This window comes from Borostomias antarcticus (genome assembly GCF_949987555.1).
Source record: "Borostomias antarcticus genome assembly, chromosome: 5".
NCBI classification, from domain to species: Eukaryota; Metazoa; Chordata; class Actinopteri; order Stomiiformes; family Stomiidae; genus Borostomias; species Borostomias antarcticus.
The window spans coordinates 15,484,574-15,496,877 of record NC_140238.1 but is presented as its reverse complement, the minus strand read 5'-3'; the positions used below and the strand labels follow the sequence as shown (position 1 = coordinate 15,496,877).

General features: G+C 41.7%; 1 protein-coding gene across 1 annotated transcript; it reads right to left on the bottom strand.

Annotated features, from left to right (window-relative positions):
• Positions 1-2,437: 2,437 nt before the first annotated feature.
• On the bottom strand, positions 2,438-11,867 carry cox16 (cytochrome c oxidase assembly factor COX16; the record flags this gene model as incomplete). The annotated part of the gene is made up of 4 exons (XM_084438312.1): positions 2,438-2,956; positions 3,062-3,130; positions 11,422-11,499; positions 11,754-11,867. The coding sequence occupies 4 exons, from the start codon at positions 11,865-11,867 to the stop codon at positions 2,843-2,845; spliced, it is 375 nt and encodes a 124-aa protein (XP_084294438.1). The 3' UTR covers positions 2,438-2,842.
• Between the last annotated feature and the right edge of the window lie 437 nt (positions 11,868-12,304).

Here is a 12,304-nt window from a genome sequence, read left to right as displayed (position 1 = left end):
AAAGCGCTGCTGATGAAGCAGACTCAACGTCAAAATGGATCAGAACCCTCGTCATCGGTTCCTGTGCAACACCTAGTGGCGTCCAGGCGAAAAGCTCCCCTGTAGGAACCAAGTGGCTTCTCTCCAAGACAGACATTTATCATGAATGTACAGCAGTCTACAGTCACACAATAGTATAGAATAGAGAGTTATCTTAACATATATACTTGAAAAGTTTAAAAACCTAGGGATTGCAACAGCAACAACAGCCTAAGGATTGCCTATTGAGCATCCAGATGACTGTACAGTACAAGTCACTTGGATTAAAGATTTTACGTTTTTACTTTGTCCTGACAACAACGGCTAAATCAGGTCACCCTCCCTGTAACAGAAAAAAATCTCTTGATTTCAAATAGTCATTCCTGATGGCCTAAATATAAAAAAGTACCATCATATACAATTGCTATTTTCGTCATAAGGTGAATTCCTGGGCCCTGTATTTCAAAACATTCAATCTGGATCAGAATATAGGATTAAATCTCAAAATGTTATATTTCAAACCAGGATATGTGATCCTGATCCTCCTAAATTGGGATATGGATTTGGTAATCCTTGGGTTCTTGGGTATTTCAAAATTCTAAGGTGGAGATTAGGATAGTTTTGATGCTAAAAATCTGGATTATCCTGATCCCACTGGAAGGGTGGATCAAGCATGGCTTCAAGGTGGATGTAGAGACATGTAGGATACATGGCACATATTTAATCATTCTTTTATTCAATGATTGCATATTAAAGTAGTAACTCAAAAAACTCAAAGCCCTTAGAAAAATAGGTAGGTGCAAGTACATCTTTCTCCGAAACTGCAATGCCATCATCTTTCAGCCTCTCTTCTAAGAGGCAAATGCAAAGTTTTGTTTCTCTCTGTTGAAGCAAGGTCTGTTTAATCTGCTCCTCAGCTAGAGAGATCTGTTTCTCTGCTCTCTCAGTTTCTTTCCTCATCAGATCTCCATAGCCATCTAGACTCTTGAATCAGTATATGATAAAATGATAACAAATCTAGTAAATCTAGATTCTGTAATCCTGATCTTGTGGTATCTAGATCAGAATGATCCTATCTGGAAATTCTTTGAAAGACCTGGACACCTACAAGATCAATTTGATCTGGGATAGCAAAAAATGGCTTTCAAAATCTATATCATTCTAATCCAAATTAATTGTTTTGAAATACTGGGCCCTGAAGATTGTCATTGACATTTCTGTGTGACCGATAAATATATACAGCGACCTGGATCCATTTAAGGTTGCAGACTGCTGTTCTGTTGTTAACCTCTAAATAGGAGTTTAGGATTGTGGAAAGGAAACATTCTTAGGTTTGCTGCACTATAAAGAGTGCCATAAGAACACAGGTAATGTTATATACTTTATTATTGCACAAACAAAAAACCAAAGGTAATACTATTTCCATAATAACACTAATAAATCTGCCAGGATGTCTGTTGCTGAGAGGTAATAGCAGCTAGTGAGATGGATTACCATCTTCAGAAGCTCAGGAGCACCTGACTGCTGGATTGTGTTTATGGATAGGCAGTCACACCCATAAATAAACTCTACCTCAGTAACCAGGGGAACAAGGTCTGCATCAAATGAAGCCTCTTTCTATAAACAATGACTAAACCACAAGAAGTGAATGAATGAATGAATGAATGAATGGATGGATGGATGGATGGATGGATGGATGGATGGATGGATGGATGAATCAATCAATCAATCAATCAATCAATCAATCAATCAACCAGGCTTTGAGCAATACACGGTATATATCAGGTATCCTGGATGCAAGCACCAGCACTCATTCTCTACTTTACACCCAAGACTTTCAGCATATTACAGATCCCATTATCATGGCATATCATGGGGCTGGGAGGTAGAGCGGCCGCTTGGGGATCCTGGTTTTCTTGAGCAAGATACTGAACCCCAAAATTGCACGGTGGGGCAGTACTTTGCACTGTCGCCTCACCGCAAGAAGGTCTCCCGGGCCTTTCCATGTTCGCAAGTCCATGTTCCATGTTCGCAAGCCAAAGAACCAAATATGGAAGAACAGAAGAACAACAGCTGCTCTTCAGTGTGGTCCCTGACCAGGACTTGTACTGAGCATTAGGACCTGGTCCCCCCGGGCGCCACTGACAAGGCTGCCCACTGCTCCTGGAGGAGGACAGCTTGGATGGGAGAAATGCAGAGGACAAATTCCACAGGCGACCGCTAAAGATGTGTGTGTGTTGTGTCGCCTCTCACTCACCATGTGGCAAATAAAGACCCTTGAGGTCCAGAAATTATAGAAATGATCACGTATCCTGATTTGTATGCTTTTTTCAATAACCAATGAAAAAGCACAGGTCAAATCATCATATATATATTTTTACACCCTTTATTTAACATGAGATGTCCCACTGTGGTCAAATATTTTGTTCTCTAGTCAAAAAGTCACACCATACAGGTATGTGCAGTAACGCACAAATCTGCCACCCACTGGTCATAGAGAATTACACAACAGCCTTAGGCCATTCTTGTCCAGAGATACTACTGTAATTAACCCACATAGAATGGATGCATATTGTATTCTGCACACAAACTATAAAATCAGGTATTTCACATTACTTAGTATTCATTTTTTAATGAAATGAGCATGACTATTAGTGAAACTGAGTTTCAGGGTTACTCTGAGAGGGTCTCAAACAGAAAGACCTCTGGCCATGCAGTGCTCCTCGTACTAGTTGTTTAACACATGATGGCACATCCCCTTCCTGTCTAGTCTTGCCTGCTGCACAGTGTTACCAGCATGTCTGCTGCCTGGTATCCATGGCCGTCACGCCTGCTTGCTCTGCCTTGCTCTCTGTTGCTCCTGGTATTCCTTAGAGTCCTCCCAGGGACGAGGACCCCGGATGTTCCTCCACTCCTCCAAGTTCAACTCCTTCATCTTCTGTCGGGACAGGAAGGCTTTACATGAGAAACCTCCAGGAAAACAACATTCTAACGCAAACACAGCCTACAATCTGTCCCACCCCCGGGGCCCCTGTCTCTCTACCTCATATTCCTCCTCCAGAATGACAGACTGTCGCTGGGTGTCCACTTTGGCCTCCAGTGAGGGGTCCAGCTGGGAAAGAAAGACCAGTGAGTGGTTACACGCAGCAGCAAAAAGAAAATGCATATTTGCACAGGGAAGACTCAGATCTCAACCTATAAGAAGATGGATGGATATACTTTATTTATCCCCAATGGGAGAGTGTTGTGTTACAGCAGTATGGACAACAAAAAGGCCAAATCAGGGACTAATTTACAGTAAGTACACTGAATATACAAAATATACATAAAATATTCAACAAAGTCTCTAAGCTCAAGCTATACAAGAATGCAATCAGAAAGAGGGGGTGGGAGGGGGTTAGTGTGCCTTCACCTCTTGACTCTGAAAATGAGAGGGGCCTCTTCAGGCATCCTCCCATCCTTGTCCTCATGTATTATTTATTTAATGTATAAATCATTACATCTGCAGAAGCCAGAGGTAGTTGGCAAGTCAGACCCATAATCTTGCGTGGAATGGATGAGCATTCGGTCTTATTCTCCCCATCCAAAACATTTTCCCTTTCCCTACCCTGAGAGTTCAAACTATTTGCCCTGTTTTATTATTGTCAATTATTCTGCTCCATCAAGCAAGACAGCATGAAGTTATGGAGAAAAAAAAACGTACAAACGTCCATGTCAGAGTGGGTGGGAACAAGCTGCATGCATTGGAGTTTTTTCTTTTAGTAGCATTTTACTAAGCGGAGGAGGATTTCATAAAAGAGTGTTTCTGCAACCACAGTTACTTTTGACTCTGCCTGAATGAAAAAATAAAAACTATAAATTTAAATTTCAACCATCAGTCTGTAATACATATAAACAGGTACACAAAATTGCACATTGTTGTTAAGATTTTAATCTGAGATCAGTTTAACATGGCAGCAATATCTAAAGCTGCTGCAGAAATGACATTTTGGCTAATATTGCAGATAACTGGTAGCTACTGTAGGTCTGCAAGGTTCGCTTCAACATAGCATCTAAATGATTTCAATAGTAATATTACTTAATTTAAAAAAAAATATAGTTCAAAATACACAAGTAGTAAGCTGTATGGTACTGTAAGAACACAATAAATACTTCAGAAGAAAAGATTATCTTTAACTTATTTTTCTTGGTCTTGTGGGTCACATAGTGTGGATGACCCAGCCTGTCAACCATGTGCTCACTTGCTAACTTCTGTTTTCATAGAAACTAGATGTGTTTGGCTTTTCTTTTTTTTATGCCTCCGCCAGGCGAGAGCCTGGCCAGAGGCATTATGGTTATGGTTTCGGGTTGTACGGCTGTCCGTCCGTCCGTCCGATGGTTGTTAATGCAATATCTCAGGAACGCATTGACGGAATTTCTTCCCCTTTGGTACAAATGTTCACTGGCACTCAAGGATGAACTGCTTAGATCGTGGGGGTCAAAGGTCAAAGTTAAAGGTCACTGTGACCTCACAAAATGTGTTTTTGGCCTGATGAATACAATATCTCAATAAGGGCTTGACAGAATTTGTACATATTTGGCAAAATGTCCAGTTGGACTTAATTAGATTTATTGGATTCGATTTTGGTATTCAAATGTCAAAGGTCAAGGTCACCGTGAGATCACAAAAGGCACTTTTGAATGCTAACGCTAGCTAGCTAACGCTAATCCTAATGATAATGCTAATGCTAGTTAGCTAACGCTAATTCTAACACTAATGCTAGCTTTAGCTAGCTAGCGTTAGCATTAGAGTTAGCTTTAGCGTTAGCTAGCTAGCATTAGCGTTAGGTTAGCAGTTAGTCGGTGTTAAGGTTAGGGTTAGCTAGGTTAACTGCAACTGGCATTGTTACGCGGAGGCATTTAGCCGCTACGCGTTTTTTCTGGTTTTACTATGTCATGTGTTGCGGTAAGGACACAGAAGTGTGAGATATGTATATGAAACAATTTCCTTTCAAATAATGTCATATCGTAATTTAATTCGCTTATTTTATGTATCTCAACATTGAGACATGACCAAATGTGGTGATGGTCCCATAAAATGCTTCATAAATGTTATCAAATCACATTATTTTGTAATTATTTGTATGTCAAGATGTGTAATAACACTGTATATTTATCAAGCATCATATGACAAATTTTAACATTACACATTTCACTGCTGGGAAACACCCAAAAAAGGGCACATTTTCACTGCAAAACTTACCAGTTTAATAGAAACCTTTAACATCTCACCTAAATTACACTGGACTTCATTATATTCTCAGTGACGCAAGTTAGTCTAGGCAGGGCGGCAAATTGAATCCTACTGCTTATGTCACATTTAATTAGGAAATGAGACTCAAACACAAAGCTATCTGGAGTGCTGACATTAAAATAATGAAATGGGACTGCTGTGTTGAGCACATTGGGGTGTGTAGTGAGCTGGGTCGAAATGCTAGGCTATCTGAAATCCTTTCAATTACTAGTTTTTGCTTGAGTCCGCCTGGAGTGTCAGGAGGGTGAGGATAGCATTTTTGGGGACAGCCCATTGGTTCCATTGTGCCGGACAAGATAAATTATTTTAACACAGGTCTGGTGTGTAGCCCAATATATGGATAGAAAGACTTCTTTTTTTTCTAAAGTCAAAATATGTTTCAAATTGACTGCTACTACATGTCATTGTTGCTTTTCAATCCATCAAATCCATCTTGTACTAATACACCTAAAAGACCAAGCAAATTGTGAGAGTCCAGGAACAAGACAAGTTGCTTGGATGAAACCTTTAAGAAACCCTTGATAGGAAGCTCATCCTCATCTAGGGGCTCTGAATCATCAAAGAGGAATATGAATTGGGTCATACAGTGACTCAGTTCCCAGACAGTGGCTTTAAAGACTAGAGTGCTGTAGGTCAATATTGTAGAGGAAAATTAATGGTGTCTAGTCGGATAATAGAGTCAACATATAGGAGCAGCGGGAATTGTTTCCATAACATAGATTTGCTTTGACATCTGTTTAGCCCTTGCATGCTTGATCTATCCAACCAAATACACACACAAACAAGCACACTTGCACATAGACCACGGAACGCTGTGTCTGAAACATGGGGTTAAGTGGAGGAATGTGGAGCATGGGGAGGGTGAATTTGCCCTGGGCCTCCTCGGAGAAGAGAGGAGATGGTGAGGGGGAAGCTGCATTGAGCAGACAGGCACAGTGCCAGGGGCATGATGCCCATTGTCCTGCCCATCTAGAACCAGCTCATATGGACAGTAATATGAAGAGAAGTCCTGCCATCTGGCACCTACCCAGATGATAGGCATCAGTACTTGTCACTGTAAGACCCTTATCTGCCACAGTAAACTTGTGAAACTAGAGTAGGCTAAAATAAGGCTTTAGTAAAGGACCCAATGCTATTCATGAGGATATACAGCTGATCTTGGTCCTAACTCACTCTGAAAATATGGTTTAAAATCTGTTAAACTGACATTATCATGAGATGTAGACTAATGTAAGAGTATCTGCTACTGTTATTATTCCAATAAGTAGGCCTGTGCCTTTAGGTAGAGCTGAATCCATGTGTGGCTATATCTTGTGCATTGTAAATTGTTGACTTGTGCCATAAAGAGATGAAGCTACTCCCTGGCAGAGGCACGTATACGTCTGTACTATTTTTGTGTGTTGGCTGTAAGCCGACACACCAAGGAGAGGGAATCCTTTTTGTCCGTGCTTCTTGCGTCTTACTGTCTGTTGTTGACCTGCAATTCCATTGCTGCTACCACAAGAGGCAGTAGTCCCAGAACCCTGCAATTCCATTGCTGCTACCACAAGAGGCAGTAGTCCCAGAACATAAAAACTGTCTGTTGTTGACCTGCAATTCCATTTCTGCTACCACAAGAGGCAGTAGTCCCAGAACCCTGCAATTCCATTGCTGCTACCACAAGAGGCAGTAGTCCCAGAACATAAAAACCAAAAGACTCCACAGATTTCCCAGGTCAGCGGTGGCCGAGTGGATAGTGGCGGTGGCCGAGTGGATAGTGCGCTGCCTATCACGGCGAGTTCGATCCTTGGTGTGGACATACCAAGGTACCATGACATATTTTGTCACTGGCTGTTGTAGAAGGTTGTGAGTTCGATCCTTGGTGTGGACATACCAAGGCACCATGACATATTTTAAACATGAAACTTCACTTACCTAAGCAAAAGGTTCTATTTTAACAAATGATGGGTTTAAGCTTCAAAGCATTGCCACCACCACAGAAGAAGACTACCTCGGAAAAATAATTTCACTCGGACAGAACGCGTCTAAATAAGTTATTTATTGGTAGCGCCGAGGCTTCAAAACCCAGCATTTGTTAAAATAGACCATTGTACTGAGGTAAGTGAAGTTTCATGTTTATCTGACACTTGTAAATATGAGCGCCTCTCCTAACTAGGCCAGACTGTTGTCTGGCATGAGCGAGCGGAACGCGAGAACGGGACTGAGAAGGGCTAGTTGAAATGTAGAGTAATATCTGAAATAAACAGTAACTCATAACCTGGCTGCACGCTAAGCTAAAGCTAAGTTCAGGAAATGAAGCCCAATGATAGCTAGTGCTAGCTAACACGCTAGCTAGTGTTAGCTACCTAACTCAAGGCCCGAGGAGTTGGAGATACTGTGCACGTTCTCTCAAAGTGCTTTGGCTAAGGTTAGCTACTACAAGCTAGCTAGTCCTTGTCACCAACACTTGCCTCACAACGTACGTAGCACACAGCAAGCAACGACAGCTGACTGGGACTGTCTCGTGAGTAGAATAACCAGTGTTGTGAAATACATTTAAAGGACAATGATCGTTTTTGACAACCTGGACCTTATTTACGACATATTATAAGACGTTTGACTCACCGAGATCACTTTGGTGTAGTTCGGAGGCATGTAGAAGAAATTTAAAATCCAGCGCGAGCCAGTATATCCATGTAATGGCGATGGTCGGGGCACTTAGAATGCAGTTTCTAAAAATCTATTTTCTGCCGCGAAACGGTTGTTTTCATCAATCTGTCTTGATGAATCGCTAGTTGTGCTTACATAGAGCATAGGCCTGTTGTGGTTTTCACATGCCATGATCTTTAGAAATGTCTTTCGAAACGAAATAGCTTCCTCACTTGCTACAGCACGAATGCGCACAGCGCACAATCGTTGCTCCAGCACGCTGTGCGCATGCGTGCTGGAGCAAGTGAGGAAGCTATTTCGTGTCTAAAGACGTTTCTAAAGATCATATTACAGAGGCATGTGAAAAACCACAACAGGCCTATGCCTATGCTCTGACAACTGTTTTTATTCACCACCATATCATGTTATTATGCAGCTTAAATGTACTGTATGTCTACGCGACAAAAAACAGGCTTCATATAAATGTTATTTTTGGCTGGGGAAAAAAAGGTTTGGCGGGTACAATTTTTCATCTACCAGACATTTGGCTGGTGAGCTAAAAAGTTAATGTTGACTTTTCTTTTTAGGTACCATAAAAGCAAGTGAACTACCTGATCGACAAAGGGATGGCGTCAAGAGCAGCAATGCAGTCATTAACTACGTTTCTTCAACAACTATGAAGTTGGATAAACACATGTGGACCTTCATTGTGACAACTGCAGTGGACAAAACAAGAACAACTTTGTGCTGTGGTACTGTGCTTGGCAGACCATGCACAAGCTTCACCTGAAGCTGGACCTACACTTCCTGATTGCAGGCCACACCAAGTTTGCCCCTGACTGGTGCTTTGGCTTGATCAAGCAGCACTATAGGAAGACCAGAGTGGAGACCTTTACTGACATTGCTGGGGTGGTGTGAGACAGCGCTCCTGTGAAGAAAGTCAACATCCCACAGCTTGTCGGACTTGAGGACGGCACAGTGCTTGTTGAAAGCTACAACTGGCACCAGCATCTGAGTAGCTATTTCAAAAAGCTCCCAAACATTGAGTTACCAGCATTTCAGGTAATTATCATTGTCATGTATTAGCGATTCAATTTTATGGACATGGTATGGTTGTATTTTATTTGTGGACAATATTTTAATGCACTATCTCCCTTCTGTTCTGTTGCAGCTTTGATGCTGGGATGCCTGGTGTGGTTGAGGCCAGAGAACACTGTGATGCAACATCAGTCAGGTGTCGGCTGCTGTGCAACGCTGATGTCCAGCCCCCCCAAAGATGGTTTTCAGGTGCTGAAGTGATTTAATTTGATTTAGCTCCCCTGCATTTTAATCATGTCATGATATTGTAATCATAATCATCCTATGGTATAGATTGTTCTACATAACCAGAACTTTAAAGGCTAATCTGCTCATGAGTGATATTAGATGAGACCAACAATAAACTGCCCAATAGTAGTATAAAAAGTCACCACCAGGTGTAGCCACTGGGAACGGATCTGTAGAAAATGGAGTTTCCCTGCTAACTCAGCAGTTTTAAGAAGTGCTTTGGCTAGCAGCATTAAGGCGGGAAGAATAATGTGCGCCCGGCCTGAGCATTCAAAATATCCCAATGTCTTCCTGTTAGATTCCCAGTCTTCCCCTCTTCTCGTCCCAGAGTTGCCAAAAGATTTAATTAATGCTGGCACTGCAGTCTTATGTACGAAAGCAGTTTACAGGTGCCCATATACCCAGAGGGGATTCCCCTGACGGGAAATTATGGGGGTACGGATGTGGATATATTTGGACATAAGTTATTGCTGAGCCAGCAAATTAGACACCATTTGATTGGTGGCAAAGTAAGTGATGTATGGAAAATGGGATGTGGTCAAGGGGGGGGGGGGGGAGTGGTGATAAGACTATAAAGGTCAATAACACAAAGGACGAGGGGTTCTTCCCGGGAAGCTCCGACTTTTATGCTGTTTTGTTTCTGAAGAGCAATAAAGTCAAATCGCATTTGGAAACTTGGTGCCTCAAGTTCTTTTTCCTTCTCGGACTCTGAAGTTATTTTGAGACTCTGAAACCAATCTGGACTTAGATTTATTTCTTGAATTTTGACCTAAGACATAGTAAATTATTTTTACACGACAGTGCAAGCCCCACCCGGACAGGACATGGCCAGACAGCAGTGTCTGATCATGGATGGCTGTGACTGTGTCCATGATACAGGCAGTGCAATTACATAACATGTCACGTATACTGTACAGTAGTACAGAGTAAGTTCTCTATTGTAGACAAGGTATTCAATTGCTCAAGTGTTGTCAGGTGTTGGTTCGAGTGTACAGTGGTGCAGTCAGTTGTTTATAGTACTCTGGTTGTACTATACATAGGCCATCACTCTAATTATAACAATGGCACACATGCCACCCCCTGGACCAACAAGTGAACACGTGACACCTTGTCTATACAATAGACAACTGACTATGCATCACTGTACACTCGAACACTCGAACCAACACCTGACAACACTTGAGCAATTGAACACCTCTATACAATAAACAACTGACTCTGTACTACTGTATACATGTGCATTATATGCCTCTCTTCTTTACAAAGATGGTCACAACCACAACATGTCCTGAGAGCACATGCAAAATAGCAACTTATGGCTAGTTTTAATGTGCATGTCTGTATGTTTAATAAAGCATTTAGGAAAAGTTTAAATCAAGACTTCCGTTATTACCTATTCTGTTGAGTACTATGTTTACAATTGTTCATTCATGATATTATTACAATTGACCTTTCAAGTCTGCCTACACTTAGGTTACTTAGCTAAGAACCATTTTAATTACAATTTACTTCTAAGGGAAAATACTTTACTTTCATATCTTCATTTTAATATAATATCAAGATCCTAGTAGATGTCCAAATAACCCACTGTGTCCTGGGTCTACTTATTCACCACCTAAAGGGAAGTGCAAAACAGCAAGTCATGACCTTTATCCAGAAACAAAAGTTGAACCCATTGCAGTGAAATAGCTAACATTACAGGAATCATCAGTGTAACTGCTTTAGCCACTGACCGCTACCATTAATGTTATGGAAGCTGCTGCTAGTTGTTGTGAGCTCATGAGCTAACTGGCTATCCCGCTCTCATTGTGCTGGATTAGCATTGGAAGCATTGGAACCGATGTGTCCAGGTGACAAGACCCATCTTTATTTATCAGATATTACCGTCCTACCAGTCCCGCACAGAAACAAGCCAGCCAACACACATAAGCCAGGCGTGACCTGGCCTGGTTAAACCAGAGGATTGCGCTGCACCCGAATCGTGACTTCTAAATAGGGTGTTATTCCCCATTTGACCACCGCGGGGAGCAATGGTACATTCAAACGCTGAGTCCGTACATTATGGAAGCCCCATGGACGGAAAGTAGCCAGCTAGCTAACCTAGCTCAGTAAAGGAGGATTATCCTGACAGTGATATGATGGCGTTTATACTATACCTTCCTCTTGATCCTTTGGGCATCATACCGAATCTGTGTAAATTCCCGAAGTCCGAAGGAACCTCCAACTATAAGCAACTTCAAGAGAGAGAATCCATAAGACTTAGGTTTACTTTCACTAGTACGAAATGGCCATTTTACACTGGCCGAAACGTAGTGGCTAGCTAGTCAAACGTATTACAGTATTACGTTACTTATAACGGTAACATGTCCATGTAACGTTGCAGAAGTTCGTGCAAAACAATAGATAAACCAGGGGTAATAGCTGGCTACTTTAACGTAATGTTAAAGCTTAACGCAACAACAATGGTGGCATTAAATACATAACTTACGAGCATCGGAACACCGTATCTGACTGTTTTGTTTTTTTGTAATGCCTTTAAGGTAAACATGTTTCTTCTGACAGGATGATATTCAACAACTCCATAGTCTGCACTGACGCTCATATTTTGCGTCACTAGTGAGACTTTCCGGCTTGGTTCCTTCAAAATAAAAGTTGGGATTCGGCTAATTTATTCTCATATAACGGGCCAGTGTTGGGACATGCTTGTGCAACAGCTGATGGTCAGCACAGAGGGAAACACGGCTATATTTTCGGAAATGGAGAGAGATGTATGTGCTTGTGTAAATAAGAAAAATGATTGCATCTCACTCTGTCTATATATCACTAACACTATCACAATCAGCAAACGATTATCTATCTATCTATCTCTCTCTCTCTCTCTCTCTCTCTCTCACTCATCTCCGTAGTCAAATCCATAGTGAACCAGGGCTAATAAACGGATATTGTAATCTTGTTATAAACAGACCCTGGTCCCTGTCGGGCACGTAAGGGAGTCGGACTATGCGAGTGGGGAGCACAATACATCCATGGTGGGGAGGG